Genomic DNA, 21,445 nt, shown 5'->3' with positions numbered 1-21,445 from the left:
CCGTAGAGGGAAGGCAGGAGGAGGCATGTCTGTCTACATATTCATGTTTCTTTTTCTAAGTGGCTGGAAACCATGGAGACAGCAGGCTGAGGTGGAGGCGCTTCAGTTGTGCCCATGACGAGGTGGTTACATAATACAGATCTCCACAGAGGAAATGGAATAAAATGCAAAATGACATCACAGTAAACATGACATCTATTTACTTGTAATTGTTTTGTGCAGTGATACTCCTTACAGTCTCTTTTATTGGCCTCATATTTTTTGCTTGTTAAGTTGTATGTTCATTTTGACCTGAAAGCACTGTCTATCTATCTATCTATCTATCTATCTAATTAGTATAGATTAGAATCAAAAGATATGAATAATACAACAACACTATCTTTAAACCTCAAGCATTTGCTCCTGCTCCAAAATGTAAACACCTACAATTTGATATAGATAGTGTCTGGACACACCTGTTCTCCATGAATGAATTGCACTGTGTTCTGGTTGCTAGGTGGGGGGTAAGAACTGATCTACTGTGATTAAAGTGAATAATGGTTGGTAACATACAGCCAATCATGCTCACTGCATATTCACACTGGCATTCCATGCAACGCGTTTCTTATCATATAGGTCCAGATATAATACAATACATCCTTTAAGCAACATTTATTCTTTTTTTAACAACTGTAAAGTGTCATTATAAGCAAGTTAGGGATGAGCGCCATTATTTGTCCCTCCCACCGTGCTACTGTGCTCTCGTCATTAGTGACGTAGAATAGTTAAGCGCGCGCTCTTCGGTGTGGCACATCTCGTTAACGGCGGTTCTTTGGACGGATAATCACTCTTTTCCCTAAGTAGATATGATGTTCATGATCTTAAACAGACAAAGGAAATCGGTAAGACGTTTTTCTCATGTTTTGTTTTTAAAATTAAAGCGTTTTTGATGGTTAGGGGAAGGTTAAAGTGGTGTTAAAGTTAGTCGAGCTTGTGAAGTGACTAGAAAAATCCTGTTTTGAGAAAAGGCCACTTTTAGTATCTGTTTGCTGTTTTGCCTGAACGATTGCCCTACAGCTTGAATTTCGGGTGAGGAACATCGATAAAATATCCAGTTTTATATATTATGATAAACGTGGTTCAGTGTACAAAAGACTCAGCTTCTGCTTTTGACTCGACTTCATAGATCGGAATAATAGCACTTTAACTGACCGTTTAACACCATATTACGTTTTATGATTTATGATTGACGGTTAAAGATGTAGTTCACTTAAAGATGAAAATGACAGATGTTAGGCAAAATGTTGTTGACCGACAGCCTCAGTCACTATTAACTTCCGTTGAATGGCAAAACGATGCAGTGCAATTGAATGGTGACTGAGGCTCTCGTTCTGCTTAAATCTTTTTCAAATAAATGTGTCATATCAATAAGTATAAAGTATCTTGTCTTTGTCACATGACCTGTCAGCTTGCTCCAGACCTGTAATATGATGTTTATATTGCACCTGTTTTGAATATAAGGTTATGAGAGGTCACGTGCGTTTGTTTCGGCGGTACTGGTTTAATCTGGAAAGCTCAGTTCCTCCTCGAGCTCCGGGTCGCGTGTCTCTCGCGCCTTGAACAAACATTAAACCCGGAAATATAAAAACCACTGAGCGTATCGTCAGTTCAGCAGTTGTTTTGTTTTTCCTGGCTCCTTTTGTTTATGGACATTAAATGTAAATTATCAGGTTTAGAAAGTAAATTAGGTTTTAAACTACAGTTTGTTTGTTTTCTATATAATGTTGCAGTTGTTTAGCCCTACAGTTTAACATTTTTTTTTTAAAAGCAATATGACCCGAGAATATTGATACAAACCAAAAACACTGGTTGACTTATCCAAGTTGGTGGTTACAATTTTGGTAAACCCTTTCAGGGTTTCCACAGCCTTTGAAAACCTACAAATCTCAGGGTGATATAATTGGGATTTTCCATGCCTGGAAAAGACATGGGACTTTCTATAATCAATACAAAGTTTTCTACAGCTGTAAAATATTTATAGTTGACACTGAAAGTTAAATATCCCAGAAATCTGAAACTACTGGAAACTTCAGTGGAATTCATTGGTGAAAAGGTTTGTGAACCCCTGACTAAGTTAAACTGAAAAAAAAGGTCGGTAACATCTTTAAAAAAAAATGTCTCTTATGCTCACCAAGGCTGTGTTTATTTAATCAAAAATACAGTAAAAACTGTAATATTCTAATATCACAATTTTAAAATAAGTTTTTTTTTTTTCTATTTAAATTTTTTTTTTAAATTTGTAATTGTCAATCTAATATGCTGATTTGCTGCTCAAGAATCATTTCCTCATACTAGCTGCAGTTAAATTGTCATGGATGAATTCAGTGTGTTTCTCTTTCACTTCTTTAGGTCATCATGCATAATCAAGGTTGTAGAACTTGTATTCTTTAACCCACTGAGTGACATCAGACACGATTGGTGCAGCCGCTGTTTCTTCTCTGTTGAAAGGTCTACTAAAGTGCCTTAGAGCAAGACTGTTCTTCTGTTACATCTGTTTGGTAGGTTTGTTTCTTCACAAGACCTACGTGGAATCTGTGTCCACAGACTTTCGCAATCTGTGGGGATTTCTGCAGAATTTCAGGGTGCTTTCACACTTTAGCACTTTCATTTTTTTTGGATGATGGGAACACTCTTTTTCCAATCGCACCTGCGACCCGTACCCTAGTCTGCATAAAATAAGTGGTCTGGGGTACGGATCATGTGAACTCCATTAAGGTTCACTGATAATATGAATGCAATCCTACTAAATTGTGCAAGTTCAAAAACCGAAATATAAAAGTGAGGTGAGCAACACTGCATTTTGCCGCCTTCTCCGGTGTCGCCGTTACAAAGCAACAGGGGTAAACAGTTGCTGCTTTGATGCAAAAGCACCACGGTTCGGACCCAAATAATATAATGTGAACACAATCCAGTGGGGAAGGGGGAGCAATCGAATTCTTGTTCAGACCAGGCAATCGAACCAAGTGTGAAAGCACCCTAAGTGAGTTCTTCACATCCCCCCACTCCTTACATGTTCATATATTAAATATTTGGCTACTTATGCCCTCATCTTCCAATATAAGTGTAGTACTATCAGCTCAGTTTAACACAAACCATGTTTAAAGCCATTACACAGATATCCCCACACAGATATTGCAGAAAATGTGGTACAAAACTGCCCAGATTTCATGTGGGCCTTCTCATCACATATTTGTAAATGCTAAAAGAGAAGTTCTCATTTTGCTGTGTTTGCCTCTATCCACCTTGACTTTGATAGATCCACCAAAATGACTCCCAACGGATATTTAATATTTGAAGATGAGAGTTTCCTTGACTCTACTGTGGCCAAGATGAATGCTTTGCGTAAAAGCGGCCAGTTTTGTGATGTCAGACTGTTGGTAAGACCCCCTTTGTTTCAGGAAAAATAAACATGCCTTCCTTGTGATACTGTATACATGTACACGTATACTGTATTACCGTTCAAAAATTTGGGTTCAGTAAGATTTTTTTTTTTTCTTGAACAAACTAGGTTGCACTTATTTGATCAAAAGTACAGTAAAAATAGTAATATTGTGAAATATTACAATTTTAAAAAATTTGTTTAAGTTAATTCAGTATCACATGATCTTTCAGAAATAAATCTAATATGCTGGTTTGATGCTCAAGAAACATTTCACAATGTTGAAAAGTTGTGCAGTTCAGTATTTTTGTGGTAACAGTGATTTTTTTTTTTTTTTTTTTTTTTTTTTTTTTTAAATGGAGATCTTGATTCTTCCACGATTCTAAATAGACAACTAAACAAAATAACATGTAATTTACTAGAGGTTCTGACAAAATGTTAATTGCTGCTTAAAAATATTAAATTAATTTTAATGAATTAAATGTTTAAATTAAAGAATAATTCAATGACTCCCTCGTTAAGACTTCACTTGTTTCAATTCTGGATGAATATGCTTTTTGAACAAATCTCTTGAATGAACGATTCAATTACAATTTTTTTTTTTTAATAGTCACACCACCACCTACTGGTGTAACCATGTAATTGATACAGTCTTTAAAGCATCAAGTTACTTTCAAAAGTTTACTCTATTTTTAGCGCAACCGTAGACATCAGTGTTTATACCCGAACTATTTTTTTTTTTTTTACCAGACCTTTTGTGATAATTTAAATTATTGTAACACAGAAATAATGACACTGTGTGGTTGATTTGAGTGTTTGTCAAAAGTTTAGACCTTGCCGAACCGTTGTCATTTAGGAATAAGACTGCATGGGTGTTTGAATCGAGATTGCGATCTTGTAACGATTAATTGTGCAGCTCTAATTTAATGCATCCTCTTTGAAATAAATTTCTTTCAAAAAGTATCTTACTGACCTCAAACTTTTGTATAATGCTCTCTGTACCCACTCACAACATTCTTTATTATGGTACTTCTACAGGTCTGTGGACATGAGCTGATGGCCCATAAGGCTGTGCTGGCTTGCTGCAGTCCTTGCCTCTTTGAAATCTTCAATGCTGACTCTGAGCCACAGGGTGGGATTTCACTGGTTAAATTCGACGACCTCAACCCTGATGCTGTGGAGATCTTGCTGAACTATGCCTACACAGCGCAGTACATATCACATGGCATTTAAACTTTTCATTACACCTTTTATAATGTCAAGGACATACAGGTCTCATATATCCCCATATTCTCCTGTTGACAGACTGAAGGCAGATAAAGATCTGGTCAGAGATGTCTATTCTGCAGCAAAGAAGCTCAAATTGGAGAGGGTCAAACAGGCATGTACAGGCATTTACATGGTCAGAATTCTCTAATGTATACACTGCGGTACTGTTCCCTGATATCCTGAATCCTGTTTTTCAGATCTGTGGAGATTACCTGCTATCAAAAATAGACTCCCAAAGTGCCATTTCATACCGCAACTTTGCTAGCAGCATGGCTGATGGGCGGCTTCTGGGCAAGATTGATGGCTATATCCAGGACCATCTTCAGGAGATTTCAGAACAGGATGATTTCCTTAAACTTCCTCGACTAAAAGTATATCTATATATATATATATATAATATAATATAATATAATATAATTTTAAATACTAATTATGTTTTTTGCATTTACTTTTTTGTATAATTCCATTCATAACTGTGTCTATATAGCTGGAGGTTATGCTAGAGGAGAACCTGAACTTGCCTGGTAATGGCAAACTGTACTCAAAGGTGATAAGCTGGGTGCAGCGCAGCCTGTGGAAGAATGGAGATCCCCTGGAGAAACTAATGGAAGAGGTCAGTATTATGGCTTTATATGTACCCTTTCCTTTCACTTTGCTCATGTCTCCTGAATTTCTGTTCAAAAGGTTGACTCAGGTTCCCCCACTTCCCCTGCCCCCATAGTTTTGCCTTTAACCTTGTAAATTTTGCAGTACGTGCTCCTCAAAAATACTGAAACTGAACGGTTTTCCAGGTGAGCCGAACAAACTATGTTAAGTCTGATTTTTTTTTCCCGCCCCTTCGCTTTCTTTCCCTTGACTGTATTGACCTGAATTGTCTTTGTGACTTAACATTTTCTCCCCAACAGGGCTTTTTGGACTATTATTAATTTGATTCTAATGGCTGGTCCTCCCCATTGATCTCCCCATATCTCCTGTAGGTTTAGTATACACATCAACAGCAGATTTTTCCAGCCCTGAAGAAGAATGCAAGATCCCAACCATCAGTGGTACTAAGTCAACCTACCAAAAGCCATGTGCTCCCATCTGTGCAGTGTTCCCGAGAGCGTTGCAGCTTTTTTTCCAATCCCACTGTGCAGCGATCATTTGTTTAGATAGCTCTTTGACCCAAAGCGAAGTTACTTATAGTTAGAATGATCTCTCCTTCCAGCAATTTCTACTATCACAGTGACTGTAGACATGTGAAAGGTCATGGCTCCCTCAAGGTCCAGGCAGTACACAGTTGTCAAGGACCTCCCTCATAGCAGCTGACTCCACTGCTTCAAGGAACAAGGCAGAACATTGCTTTGTTCTTGTTATGGAAACACCCACATGGGTCTTGTTGGTGTTTTGTTGTTGCAGGTGCAAACGCTGTACTACTCAGCAGATCACAAACTGCATGATGGGAGCCTGCTTGAGGGGCAGGCAGAGGTCTGCAGCTCTGAGGATGACCACATCCAGTTTGTGCAGGTACATGACTGGATTTCAGTCCTCCCATTCCAGTGCACTGCCTTCTCTGCTGTAGAATAGCATGGCTCCCATTTGATAATGTTTCAGGTGGTTTGCACTAAAAGGCAGATCTGTAAACTACCACCTGTCTTAGCTGTGTTTGCACTGTGGAAGACCTTAAATGGTGGTATTGGCACTGGATGGAATGGGTTTAGCCTTTGGCCCTAAGTCTGTATGCATGCAGTAGAGATAGGGGGTGACGTTTGGGCAGGTTTAGAGCTGCCTGGTTTGGTTTTGCAGAAGAAGCCTCCTCGAGAGAGAGACGAGATGAGCTCAGGCGCCTCTGGCAGCCTCTCTCCCTCCATCAGCCAGTTCAACAAGCACGAATGGAAGTACATTGCATCCGAGAAGACCACCAGTAAGTCTATAGTGCTTCAAACTTTTATGCTATAAATTTCCATAGTTATTTATGCAGGGTCCCAATGGTCATGTTACCTGGATCAAAAAATTAAGTTAAGCATGATTTCCATGCTTAAAGTGATGAAGATTTCTATAGTGGACTTTTTCTTTTTACTCTGCTCTAAAATTTCCTGTTTGTGAATTTATTTTATTTTTTTTAATTAATAAAAAATATCCTTATCTACTAGAAAATCCTGGGTTTTTGTTGATTACAAGAAGTAAGAAACCTGTTTTTGTGTAAATTAACTAGATGTCTCTTGCAGATAATTCATACCTGTGTCTGGCTGTTCTGAGAGGCATGCTATGTGTGATCTCCCTGCATGGCCGCACCAGTCCTCATACTTCCCCATCTGCTACACCATGCGTGCTGAAGAGCCCCAGCTTGGAGACTCAATCAGAAGATCTGCAGGAGAAGCTGTTGAAGCCAATGCATTACGCTCGCTCAGGCCTGGGAACCGCTGAACTGGACAGCAAGCTCATTGCTGCAGGTATGAAAATGGGCTACTTTCCCATAGACTGAAGTGAGACCATAGATGTCTCTTGAGCTGTCGCAATCTGTCTCTTCAGCTGTTGCAGTCTGTCTCTTGAGTTTTACTAATTACAACATGAAATAAACATGAATAAACATCAGAAGGTATGTTGAAAGATACAGTAACAACCGCAGAAAAGCGTCAATAAAACTGCTTGTAAACAATCTCCCATTTACCTCAGAAAAGTCCAATAAATCATTAGTCCGCAAGAAAAATTAACTTGGAGGGGAGCATTTAGCTTAATATATGCACTATATCGCGCATTCGTTGTATTTTTACTTAACCTGTTCTTCAATATTGAATGTTTAAATAAATCAGTTTTATAGCACCCACCATTTAAATGTTAATATAAAAAAATTAGTAGAAACATAATTGTCATTAAAAATGTATTATAACATTATTATAAAAATGTCCTTATGTGCAAGTTCCTTGTATAGTTTACAGCATAAGTTGAGAGACTTTTTTTTTTTTTTTTTTTTTCTTTGAGGAAATTTTGTCATGTACTGTACCTGATAGGCCCCAAAGTAATCAATATTGAATCAAAGTTAATCGAATTGAAATTGAATCACAAGCTTGTGAATCGAAATCAAATCCAATTGTGAAATTTGTCAATGCCCAGCCTTAGTGTCAATAAATGTTTGTTTTTGTTTGTTTGTTTTTTTTCTCACTTGAAGCAAATGTTGCCCCCAGACCCCCCAACAACAATATATTTGTAAACATGTCACCTTTTTCACCTTTTGTGAGTTTGCGGCTCTGTTATTAAAATCTATTTTCTATTTTTTTCTTTATTATCAGAGCAGAACATGCACAGATGTCATGTAGGCCTTTTCGTGTCATTCATGCAAATTTTGCAAAACAAACATTCAGTGTTGATAGTGGTGGAGCTGGAGAAGAACAAATACAAAAACGAAAGAACCACATAGCATGACACAATAAATGGTCATAGATGGAAACATGAGCAGGTCATAGGTTTGTGAAGATGTGATGTTATCTGTCTAGGTGGTTACAACAGAGAAGAGTGCTTAAGGACAGTGGAGTGTTACGACCCAAAGAAGGATTGTTGGACTTTCATCGCTCCCATGCGCACTCCACGAGCTCGCTTCCAGATGGCTGTGCTAATGGTAAAGACAGTGCACTGTTTCCAGTCCTAAAGTAGCTTTACTGCATCTGCTATTACAGCTGAATGAATGGTTTTTCTCTCAGGGTGAGCTGTATGTGATGGGTGGCTCCAACGGTCACTCAGATGAGCTGAGCTGTGGAGAGATGTACAACCCCAAGGCTGATGAGTGGATTCAAGTTCCTGAGCTCCGCACCAATCGTTGCAATGCAGGTATGCATCGCTTCTATTGAGATTTTTGTCTTTATGCAATCAAACTAATTGTGTTTGTTAATTGCAAAAATAAAGTAATTGATAGCAAAACTCTTTGCAGTGCAAATAAATCTGTTTTCATCACGCATGCACAAATTTGCTCTCTGTTTTGCTGCCATTGTTTCCTACTCTAAAACCTTTGCTTGCGAGTTGAAAAGTTTTTGAGTTCTTTATCAACAACATGAAGTGGATTAAACATTACATCAGGGTTTCCCAGACTGGTGTTTGTGAAGGAACTGCAGGGGTTTTGTAAGTTTAATGAAAAACTAATAATTAAATCATAAAAATGTAAAATTAAAATAATATAAAATTATACTAAAAATGTTTTTGAAAGACAAATGCCTCTAGGGGTGGGCAATATGACAAATCTTTTATCAAGATATGAGTAATTTTATCACTGTGTGATAATTTATGTAAATTTGGATGCTGTCCCTGTAAGACTGACGGCACCAATCCATTATACTAGGGCTCTTCAACTGGCGGCCCGCGGGCCACATCCGGCCACAATCCTCTTTATCCGGCCCGAGGGCACCCCAACCTCACTCCTCTTCTTTTCCTGGTGGTGCGGCTAAATTTGGTTAGATACGTGGCCGCAGTGGCGCCTGCAGCTGCACTGTTTGTACCATGCACGCTCCTCCGAAAAAGGTGGTGTTCTCATTAAGGGGTGGATAATCTCTCTCGTTTCTTCTCAGGTGTGTGTTCCTTGCAAAACAAGCTTTTTGTGGTGGGTGGATCTGATCCCTGTGGCCGAAAGGGCTTGAAGAATTGTGACTCCTTTGACCCAGTGACAAAAATGTGGACCAGCTGTGCACCCCTCAACATCAGTATGTCAATTAAATTTTATATTCTGAAATGACTGATTTGTATTGTACAAACCTGAATGTGTGGTTGACTATTGTCCCTCTTCTGTGTTTAGGGAGGCACCAGGCGGCAGTGTGCGAGCTAAATGGATTTGTGTACGTGATTGGTGGCGCTGAGTCCTGGAACTGCTTAAACTCAGTAGAGCGCTACAACCCAGAAAACAATACATGGACCCTGGTGGCCCCCATGAACGTGGCCCGTCGTGGAGCTGGTGTGGCTGTGTATGAAGGTAAATGGAGACTTGTTGAAATAGGAGATATATAGATGGCATTCTAGTCCAGCAGGGTTATAAATTCTCACTGGTTGGAAAATGACTTACACTTGTTAAATTCAGAAATTGCCTTTAATTAAGTTATTTCCCAATTGCTTCCAGGGAAGCTCTTTGTGGTTGGAGGATTTGACGGCTCTCATGCTCTGCGCTGTGTGGAGGTCTATGACCCAGCCAAGAACGAGTGGAGGATGTTAGGTAGCATGATGTCAGCACGAAGCAACGCAGGGCTGGCTGTGTTGAGCGGTGTGCTTTGTGCTGTCGGGGGCTTTGATGGTAACGAGTTTCTCAACACCATGGAGGTGTATGACCCAGAGAAGAATGAGTGGAGCCCGTTTATAGAGGCGTTAACTAAGAACTGAAGGGTGTCGGGATCCCTTCCTCAATCCGACACATTATGCGACGTGATTGTGTTTTACTGATGTTCATCTGTTTGTTGAGGTGCTGATGAGAGAGAACTCTGATAGATGCTCATATAGGGTTGCCAAAAGCAACATAAAGCCTTTGCATATTGCATAATTACTATGTAAATAAATTTCTTTCTCCTTTTTTTTTTTTTAATATTATTTTTTTTTATTTGTTGTTTCACTATCAAAGCTTGTAGCTGGAGTAAAATGGAGATGGCATGACTGCAACAGGTTTATTAGATTGTTATAATATGATCTGTAACAAAGGTTCACAACTTGCCGCAGTGAGGCACAGTGCTTATGAATGATTTGACGATGATTATTGATGATAGCCTTTCTTATTGAAGATGCTATCTATATATGTAAAGTTGGCAAGTCTTAGACCACAGAATACTTAGCTAAAGCTTATCTTAAATGGAGCCATAATGCTTCAGTGGAATTGTATCTTTTGCCTTTTTATAGCATTTTTATACAACTTATCTAAGTGTCTAATATGTAAAGCTGACAAGCATACATTCCAGTTATGAATGAATCTGTGCCACAGGCTTATTTTTACCTAGATGCTTATCTGTGTCTGCTTTATGCTAAAGAAGCCAATGATGATAATGCCACTTAACACCAATTAATGTCTCATCTCATTTATTTAAAACCTTGTTGGACCTGATTTGTAAATGACTTTCTGATGTTTTACTTTTGGTGCAAAAATGGTGCAAAAATTAATAAACCATTTCAACTTGTAGTAGATTGAGTGTCTCAACTTTCATCTGTCCTACTGGAAGGTTACATTTTTAGTTTTAATTTTTTGGGCTGCTTTTTTTCGCTGGTTAGATTTAACGTTTTTGTTAATGATCCTGAAGAGTTAAACATGAAAGACAAGTCTGCTTGATAACATCTCTGCATTAGCATTATTAATCATGACTGGAAAGGTCATGGAAATTTTATAGCTTGTATGTGGGAAATCTGTACAGTGCAATGGAGATTGGGTATCATCATGTCAAAATCACTTTCATGCAGATTACATGCTGCGTTAAGAGAATTAGACTCAGGAGTAATAGAGAGTACTAGGTGCTAGGTGCCCGAGTGAAATTAGTCTAAAACATTTACTTTGCAGTTGGACTACGGGTCACAATTTTCATGCCCAAGTCATGAAGTCCCTGATCCCTGGTAATGTTAGGGCAGGCCACTGTAGGTAAATGGGTCAGGCAGTGTCACTGTGAGATGAGGAGACTTGAGAGTGAACAGATCCTTTTGAAGTTTCCACATATGTCCAGGTCAGGCAAGGATATTGACCTTGGATTCTATAAGACATTTCAAGAAACTTTTAGATACTGCTTTGTTACTTTTGTACTTAGCTGAAAATATAATGCTTCTGAAATTACTGAAAAGGAGGCCATATGAACCAGTGTTATTAGAATCATTGAGTGTAGTTTTTTTATTAATATTTAGAATTCATTTTCATTTGTATATTTTCTGTTTTCATTTTAATTTTAGTTCAAGCTTTAGTCATTTTGTTGTGTTTTTGTCATTTTTATTAATTTTGTAAATATGTAAAAGCTTTTATTAAGTTTTATTATGGTACATTAAGTTAAAATAAGAAATGTTTCCTCAGCAACTAGCTAAAATAAAGTTTGTTTTTAAAATATTTTATTTGTTACTTTTATTTTGAGTAATGAAATTTCTTTTATGGTTAAGTTTTAGTTAATAATAACCCTGATATAAACAGATGTATAGTTTTCATATTAATTTATATTCTCTTTATTATTTAGTGGTTCAATTTTTTTTTTTTACTTTGACTAAAAATGTTCAATAGCTCCAATCCTAGCTAGTGCCCCTTTTGTCCCAGTACTACCCTTGTATTAGCTGGGTATAACCAAGTATCTTATTCTATTTCACTGATGCTTTAATTGGTACATATCCTCTCCACATGTCATCTCTAGGGTGTATAAACCTATTAAACATGGTCCAAAAAAAAAAAAAAAAAAAGGGAAAAAATGACAATCAACCTGTCATATACTCCACTGTTTTGGTCCTTTACAATTAATTTTCATTTGAATAGCTCAGTACAACTCTGGTTCTGTTATGTGTAGAAAGCCACAGGATGTAGTGACTCACAATGAAACCACACAGTACTGCCAAAGAGCAAGAGCTGCATTCTAGACTATTCAAAGTTAAAATGGTGTATTTTCTATTTATAATCTAAAAAAAAATGTAATAAAAATCAACAAAATGAGGTTTGCAGTTGTGTAAAAATCAAATACTACCACACTAAACCCTCTCAGTGCTGTTTTGTTTTGTCTGAGAGGGGATTATGTAACCATCCCATTTTTCATAGTTGTGGTCTCTTACATAAGACAGGCAGTGCCTGCAGGCACAGCTTTTACAGACCCTTTACGCATAACATAAAATGTCTCAAATGCTTTGCTTTTACTGACACTGCTATTTAGAGACTTGTTCTTTCACTCACTTTATCGCCAGGATGTATGTGCTGGCAGTCGGCCCAAAAACAGGTGTGCGATAAACAGGAAATGACACATTACTTCATATAGTTCATAGCCCACAAAGTCAAACTCTAGAAGATGTGAGGTTAATTGTTCACCTCTCCTCTCTTTAACAGCATTTATCACACTTTATCTTTCTGTAGATAACTAACTGTCAAAAGTGCTTTCAGGAACACAACTTCAGTTTGCTATCAGTCCCTATACCCAGCTAACAACTTCTCAGAATGTTCAGGGAAAATTATTTTATGGTTATATATATAAAAATAAAAAAAATAATAAAAATAATAAAACGTAAAAAGAACATTCTTAGAATGTCATTTGGCTCACCCAAAATTAACCAAATTGGAAAGTTCTTACATTAGGAGAAAGTTTGGTTAGCTGGATAGCATCCTTTAGAAATTGCTTGGATTCTTATTGCTGGTTTAATCTATCACATTCACAAAGGCATTATTAATAATTAATGTTTTCATTTTTTGACTTTGCCACTCATTTGGAGAGTTATACTGAAACAAAGGACAACTATGGTCAAGGTATTTGCATCATGTGACCTTCCATAGTTCTTGAGGCCTAACCATGCAGATCCACCCTCAAGCAATGCTATTTGAGGACAGAAGTGTGTTGTTACCAATAATTAAATTTGCTAGGAATCAGAGCAAACTAGACAAACTACCTGTATCACCGGCAGCCTTGATTTACAAAAGCATTACAGTACTTTTCCAGAGTTCTGCTGAAATGTGAGTGAATGATTAGTTGAATAATTCATTTACAATATAATGAATCATTAAGTGTTTGAATACTCTATTAGGAAGTTTAAAAAGTTTGCCAGAGGTGACGGAAGCTGGGCACAATTGTATGAGGAGGAAGGGGAGAAGAAGGCATTGTATTTTTGGCAGTAGGCAGAAAATATCCGGCAGCTGCATTTCTTGTTTATACATCTGACACAGGACGTTGTTCCTTGCAAATATGTGCTACACGGACGAATTTTTACCCAGCGTCTCGCGCATGAGCGGAACATTTATAAATTAAAAAGTTCAACTTTTTAAAATGCAGTGTCTGTGGAACTTCTTTTAGCTTGACACGCCGTCAAGTAAATAACTATAACTAAACTATAACTATAAAGTGAATAGTGAAGTGACTTCACTGAACACCACACACCACAACTATAACAACACACAGGGACATTTTTCCAGCTGATGATGAATGATAAAAAAATCAGAACACAAGTTTAAAGAGTGCGAGCATTTAAAGTGGCAGACGACAGTGCTGCGTGTGTTTATAAAACAAAAACAAAAAAATGTTATGTCTGTTGGTGTGGAGCAGGAACGGTATTTTTGATCAAATAAATGCAGGCTTGATGAGCATAAGAGACTTATTACAAAAACATAAAATAGGAATGAGACTTTTGATACACACATACACACACACACACACAGTTTGTTTTGCTATCAAAGTGAGGACATTCCATTGGCGTAATGGTTTTTATACTGTACAAACTGTATATTATATCCCCTACACTACCCCTACCCCTAAACCTACCCATCACAGAAAACATTCTGCATTTTTACATTTTTAATAAAACATTGTTTAGTATGTTTTTAAAGCTATTTTAAATATGAGTACTCATGAAATGTCCTCATATTTCATGTTTACGTCGTAATACCCATGTCATTATACAAATTTGTGTCCTCATAAATCACAAAAAATGCTCGCACACACAAACACACACATATATTAATATATTTATATATTAATATACACACATTTTTTTACATTGCCCCTTTTTTACATTTGATCCCCTGCCCCTGAGGAACTCTCTGCACGTCCCTGGTGTGGATGAGTGGACACCAATATTGTTACAGTTATCATTATAGTTATCGTTCTTGGTGTGAATGAGCGTTAACTCTAAGAGAATAGCAAAGTCCAGAAACTCTTTTGTGTGTGAATTCAGTTGGTTATGTAGCATGGCTCACAGTCCCAGTCCCAGAAGGCAACTTATTATGCAGCGTGTGGTTTTAGTTCAGATGAATCCTCTTTGCTCAAGCTGTTAAGCATTCACATCCCATGGGTGAAAAATGTCCTTCTGGGACTCATTACTTTTGCAGACTGCCCAGAGAGTAGAAATGAAGAACATTTGTTTTAATGGATGTCTATATCAAAATTCAGAAGTGATTATTGCTAAGAATGCTTCCTTCATGGACATGCAATAGACATAAATATTCTGAAGAATTTCCACTCCAGTTAATGCATAATAAATGGTTTACTGGAATCAGGGAATATGTTCTTTGTTATATGACTTCCAATATTTAGTTTGTTATTCAAATGTTTAACTAAATTGAACATACAGAATGATAACTAAATATTAAAATATACATCTTCCTGAAATTAGAATGAATTATGTAACTTTTAGGTTGAACTAGTCGTTGACGCTTTCAGTTTTCTTTTTATGACATGATGAATTTCCTTTGAATGTGAAAGTAACAGGTTAAAAAGCATTTAATGTGTCACATTAGGACACAATTCCTAATGCTGTGCTAGAAAATATTTATGTCTGAACATCATAAATCACATCTACACACTGACGTAAAGATAGATAAGCTCTCAGATTTCTGTAAAAGAATTTTGTGTACGTGTGGTGCATGATCTGCTTGAGAATGCTTCAGGTTGTCACGTGATCTATAGTGAACACAGCGTTCTTCTGTGGAGGTTCTCTAATTTAGGAAGTCAAAAAACACCTTAGCAACAGCACACCAACAATTGTCCAATATGCCCGAATGGTGGCATGGTGCCCAGGTGCTCAGATTTGGCCCAAGAGTTTCTATAACCCCTAAACAAAGGGAGAAAGTGTTGGAAGCGTTCACATACAGAGCACCAATCACAACACAGCACATTTTGTACTTTTATCTCATTGGCTGAGCAGGCTTGATTCAGAACAAAGTGAAACTTTATTTAACAACAACAAAAAGGTTTTGTGGCACAAACATGAAGAATGTGCTTACCGAGAACATTTGCACGTGATAAACTAAACAGTCAGTCCAGGAACATGATAAAATACTAGAAGATAGTTGGCAGCAGATGCATGCAGGGAAGGTTTAATCACACAGGGGATCAGATAGTTAACGAGAACTTTGTTTACACAGAGAATAATCCACTATTTTTTAGAACCTCATGGGGGGGGCAAATATACAGCTGTCGAAATCAATCCACCCCCCCCCCCAACTGATGAGAGATGTTGATGCAGTGACTTAAAATATGCTGATTCTATCCTCTGTGTGGACGAACTTTAACCAGCATCAGTTTAAATGTTCATTTTTTGCCTTTTTGCCATTTATTATGATATTAAATATATTGAGAGGAAGCTAAATAGGTGAGAGAAGGCAGACGGGATCCAGAAAATTCCACAAGCCTGGATTCGAACCTAGGTTTTTTTGCGCGCAACTGCACCAAAAGTCAGTACACTGTCCACAAAGCCATTAGGAAGCATGAGGCTAATCTAATCTGATAAATATTAGAAACTCATGGGGGGGGGGTAACAGAATTCGACAGCAAATATACAGCTGTCGAAATCCGTTCCCCCCTCAAATGATGAGAGATGTTGATGCAGTGACTTAAAAGACGCTGATTCTATCCTCTGTGTGGATGGACTTTAACCAGCATCAGTTTAAATGTTCAGTTTTTGCCTTTTTAGAATCTCATAGGGGGAGGGGGGGGAACAGAATTTGATGGCAAATATACAGCCATATGATTAGAGATGTTGATGCAGTGACTGAAAATGTAGCGATTCTTTTTGGGAAAAGTAGCGATTCTTTTTGTGAAAAGTAGCGATTCTTTTTGGAAATGTAGCGATTCTTTTTGAAGAAAGTAGCGAATCTTTTTGTGAAAAGTAGCAATTCTTTTTGGAAATGTAGTGATTCTCTTTGGGTAAAGTAGCTATTCTTTTTGAGGAAATGTAGCGATTTTTTTTGAGGAAATGTAGCGATTCTTGTTGAAGAAAGTAGCGATTCTTTTTGAGGAAGTGTAGCGATTCTTTTTGAAGAATGTAGCGATTCTTTTTGTTAAAATGTAGCGATTCTTTTTGAGGAAAATAGCGATTCTTTTTGAGGAAATGTAGCGATTCTTTTTGTGAAAAGTAGCCATTTTTTTTTAGAAATGTAGAGATTCTTTTTGTTAAAAGTAGTGATTCTTTTTGAAGAAAGTAGCGAATCTTTTTGGAGAAAGTAGCAATTCTTTTTGTGAAAAGTAGCGATTCTATTTGTGAAAAATAGCGATTCTTTTTGAAGAAAGTAGCGATTCTTTTGAGGAAATGTAGCGATTCTTTTTTAAGAAAGTAGTGATTCTTTTTGTGGAAAATAGCGATTCTTTTTGAAGAAAGTAGCGATTCTTTTTGTGAAAAATAGCAATTCTTTTTGTGAAAAATAGCGATTCTTTTTGAGGAAAGTAGCAATTCTTTTTGGAAATTTAGCGATTCTTTTTGAAGAAAGTAGCAATTCTTTTTGGAAATGTAGCGATTCTTTTTGAAGAAAGTAGCAAATCTTTTTTTGGAGAAAGTAGCGATTCTTTTTGAGGAAGTGTAGCGATTCTTTTTGAAGAAAGTAGCGATTCTTTTTGAGGAAATGTAGCGATTCTTTTTGAAGAAAGTAGCGATTCTTTTTGTGAAAAATAGCGATTCTTTTTGTGAAAAGTAGCGATTCTTTTTGAGGAAAGTAGCAATTCTTTTTGGAAATGTAGCGATTCTTTTTGAAGTGGCGATTCTTGTTGAAGAAAGTAGCGATTCTTTTTGAGGAAGTGTAGCGATTCTTTTTGAAGAATGTAGCGATTCTTGTTGAAGAAAGTAGCGATTCTTTTTGAGGAGGTGTAGCGATTCTTTTTGAAGAATGTAGCGATTCTTTTTGAAGAAAGTAGCGATTCTTTTTTTGAGGAAATGTAGCGATTCTTTTTTTAAGAAAGTAGCGATTCTTTTTTGAAAAGTAGCGATTCTTTTTGTGAAAAGTAGCGATTCTTTTTTAAGAAAGTAGCGATTCTTTTTTTTTTTTTTTTTTTTGAAAGTAGCGATTCTTTTTTATGAAATTTAGCGATTCTTTTTGAGGAAAGTAGCGATTCTTGTTGAAGAAAGTAGCGGTTCTTTTTGAGGAAATGTAGCGATTCTTTTTGAAGAATGTAGCGATTCTTTTTGAAGAAAGTAGCGATTCTTTTTGAGGAAATGTAGCGATTCTTTTTGTGAAAAGTAGCAATTCTTTTTGGAAATGTAGCGAATTTTTTTGAAGAAAGTAGCGATTCTTGTTGAAGAAAGTAGCGATTCTTTTTGGAGAAAGTAGCCATTCTTTTTGAAGATAGTAGCGATTCTTTTTGAAGAAAGTAGCGAATCTTTTTGGAGAATGTAGCGATTCTTTTTGAAGAAAGTAGCGAATCTTTTTGAAGAAAGTAGCGATTCTTTTTTAAGAAAGTAGCGATTCTTTTTGTGAAAAATAGCGATTCTTTTTGTTAAAAGTAGCAATTCTTTTGTGAAAAGTAGCGATTCTTTTTGAAGAAAGTAGCGATTCTTTTTGAGGAAAGTAGCGATTCTTTTTTAAGAAAGTAGCGATTCTTTTTGATGAAATTTAGCGATTCTTTTTTAAGAAAGTAGCGATTCTTTTTGTGAAAAGTAACGATTCTTTTTGTGAAAAGTAACGATTCTTTTTGAAGAAAGTAGCGATTCTTTTGAGGAAATGTAGCGATTCTTTTTGTGGAAAATAGCGATTCTTTTTGTTAAAAGTAGCGATTCTTTTTTTGAAAAATAGCAATTCTTTTTGGAAATGTAGCGATTCTTTTTGTGAAAAGTAGCTATTCTTTTTTAAGAAAGTAGCGATTCTTGTTGAAGAAAGTAGCGATTCTTTTTGAGGAAGTGTAGCGATTGTTTTTGAAGAATGTAGCAATTCTTTTTGAAGAAAGTAGCGATTCTTTTTGTGAAAATGTAGCAAATCTTTTTTGGAGAAAGTAGCGATTCTTTTTGGAAATGTAGCGATTCTTTTTGAAGAAAGTAGCGAATCTTTTTGGAGAAAGTAGCGATTCTTTTTGAGGAAATGTAGCGATTCTTTTTGAAGAAAGTAGCGATTCTTTTTGTGAAAAGTAGCAATTCTTTTAAAAAAAAAAAGCCCATAAAATGTAACTATAAAATAAAAAGTTAGTTCACCTAAAAATAAAAATTACCCCATGATTTACTCACCATCAAGCTATCCTAGGTGTATATGACTTTCTTCTTTCAGACGAATACAATCGGAGTTATAGTAAATACTGTCCTGGCTCTTCCAAGCTTTATAATGATAGTAAATAGAGGATGAGATTTTGAAGATCAAAAAAGTACAACCATCCATCATAAAAGATATCCACACAGCTCCGGGGGGTAATAAAGGCCTTCTGAAGCGAAGCGATGCATTTGTGTAAGAAAAATATCCATATATAAAACTTTAAAAACTAAAATAACCAGCCTCCGACAGACAGCCGTACACATCGATTTATGGCGAAAGAGTGAACTCTGACCCAATGCATGACGTAATGAAAAACGCGGAAGCACAGAGGATAGAGCAAAACAAAACACCGGTCACGAATTAGAATATATAACTGATCAAATTGAATGCCTTGTTGCTTGATTTTAGTGTTCTTAATAAATCATGTTGTGAGCTTAATGGCAACAAGGGTGTGCTTAAAAGGGTACAAAAATGCACCCATTAAGTACAGCCAGACTTTTTGCATTTAATGATGTACATCTTAATTGAAATGCTTTTGTCATTTAAAATAAAATTAAATATTATTTTGTGAGAGATTAATATTTTATTTTAACATAACTTCTTGTACTGAAACCAGTATCCTGTGCACTAAAAATGTCTCAATGTAGATTTTGGTAAACTTAATAGGTACGTTTACCCTTGCATTTTGAGTCTATATACTTCTCAGTGTTCTCTATTACAGATAATCAGACCTAAAATTATGGACTCAGCAGGAGCTTCAGCCTTTAGTATGGAGGATCCGTTTGCTCAGTTTATGCAACAGTTATGCACAACTCTCGTCAATTCTCCTGCACCTGTCAGTCATGCCAGTCCCATGGTCAATCCCTCTCTGTTTTCTGGATCTGAGGAAGAATGCGGTGGATTCATACTACAGTGCCAATTAGTGCTGGAGACTTACCTGCATCAGAGGACCATACCTGCATCCTTGTGGTAGGCCTAGTTGATCGATTTTCAAAGGCCTGTAAATTAATTCCATTAAAACAACTCCAACAACCTTGGAGACTCCAGAGAATCTGTTTCAACCTTGGCTTCCGAAATTAAAGAAATTAGAAATTCTGACTGCAAAAGAGTGTTAAAGGAGAAGATCTGAATTGAATGAAGCTGTTTTACAGTTTGTCAATGTATAGAGGCAGGTCCTGTTCCTCATTGTGTGTCAAAGCATGAATATCTGATTGTTCAGCACAGTGCATGTGGAACCAACCCAAGAATGTTCTCATCCAGCCCTCAACTCTCCAAACACACACTTACGCTGAGGGAAAAACAGTTGAAATAAGGTCCCTAGTTGTGACTGCCAGGAAATATCTGCACAATGTTGCCATCTGCAAACCAACAAACAAACTACGAGTGCTGATGACGTCACGACAACTGATCATTGACCAGCTTAAAAGCTCAGAACAGTTTAAAATGAACATCAACAGCATCTTAATAGATTTTCCAATCTCTGTTTATGAAAGCTGTGAGCATCAGATGAACTAACAACACAAACGCATGAGTAGATCCCAACTAATCTACCTAAAAACGATGTGGACATTTATGCTTATTCTGATTTATGATTATTCTGATGATCGAGAGTTAAACAGACTCTTACAGTCTGTCAAACGTCAACCCAAAGGGTCTACAGAGATCATTTTTGATCTGTGAAAATGCCAGAGTGCTTAAGGTTATGAGGGCATACTGTCAGGGGCTTTTACAAATGCATGGCCCATCTTTTGATGTGGGAGGCTGAAGCTCTCAGCTCTTTCAAGGCAGCAGGGTGTAAGCAGCCCCTGCCATGACCCCGTTCAAAACTGCCCTGAGAGTGCTTGTAAAAACACATTTCTGTGTCTGCAGTTAGTGTCAGCTGCCTCCTCGCTGTGAGGCTGTAAAATCCATTCTGAATGGCCGCATATCAAACTATGCAGAACTGACACAGACAGACACTGACTTACATGAAGCACATGGTCTGTCGGAATCTCTCTTCTTGACATACAAATGACTGGTAGGTCACCTGAGGTCATATTAATAAGTCGCTTGGGAAATATCACAGTCTCTTAAGCTTCAAGATGCAGGAATAGAGAAAGTAATATGGATATTGTGAATCAGTCCATAAATCAATGTTTCAGACAGTGTATTTGAAAATGATTTCGACATTTTGACTGAATTTCATTGCATTAGAAAACAAAATATCAATCTAAGTGATCCTAGATCTTTTCTCAGACACTGAACATATCTTTCCTGAGTCATTTTGACCAAAAACTTGGTCATCAAAGTGATTTTTAGTGGCAGTATGATGATATCTTTTCAATTTTATATGTGTTAAAGTAAGCACAGGTTGATTTGCTTGGAAAATGTGATTGTTATCTTTCTTTAAAATAAATGTCCCTTCATTTGATACTTTGATGTTTAATGCATTCATACATTTTAAATACTTGAAGGGATAGTTGACCCAAAAATGAAAATTCTGTCATAGTTTACTCACCCTCATGTTGTTCCAAACTGGTATGACTTTTTCTCTTCTTTGAAACAAGACATTTTCATAAATACTATTTGGTGCCATTGTATGTGCACCAGAGTATGAACAAAATGAATTTATGAGCCTCGAGTTTCAAGACAGATGTGATGAATGGCTAAAGCAAGAGTGA

At 36.9% G+C, this 21,445-nt stretch overlaps 1 protein-coding gene across 2 annotated transcripts; it reads left to right on the top strand.

The window, feature by feature from the left end:
• The first annotated feature begins 744 nt into the window (after positions 1-744).
• Positions 745-10,805, top strand: LOC127523658 (influenza virus NS1A-binding protein homolog B). 2 transcript variants are annotated; one of them, XM_051914634.1, is made up of 15 exons: positions 745-881; positions 2,389-2,537; positions 3,296-3,416; positions 4,457-4,629; positions 4,724-4,799; positions 4,885-5,058; positions 5,175-5,300; positions 6,086-6,193; positions 6,473-6,590; positions 6,895-7,119; positions 8,161-8,282; positions 8,365-8,491; positions 9,223-9,354; positions 9,447-9,620; positions 9,765-10,805. In XM_051914634.1, exons 3-15 carry the CDS (start codon positions 3,306-3,308, stop codon positions 10,019-10,021), a joined length of 1,923 nt encoding a protein of 640 aa, XP_051770594.1. In that variant the 5' UTR covers positions 745-881; positions 2,389-2,537; positions 3,296-3,305; the 3' UTR covers positions 10,022-10,805. The 2 variants fall into 2 exon arrangements, with proteins under 2 accessions (XP_051770594.1, XP_051770602.1); XM_051914642.1 differs by lacking the exon at positions 3,296-3,416.
• The last annotated feature ends 10,640 nt before the right edge of the window (positions 10,806-21,445 follow it).

This window comes from Ctenopharyngodon idella, chromosome 2, assembly GCF_019924925.1.
Source record: "Ctenopharyngodon idella isolate HZGC_01 chromosome 2, HZGC01, whole genome shotgun sequence".
Lineage (NCBI taxonomy): Eukaryota > Metazoa > Chordata > Actinopteri > Cypriniformes > Xenocyprididae > Ctenopharyngodon > Ctenopharyngodon idella.
This window is presented reverse-complemented; position numbering and strand designations above follow the sequence as displayed.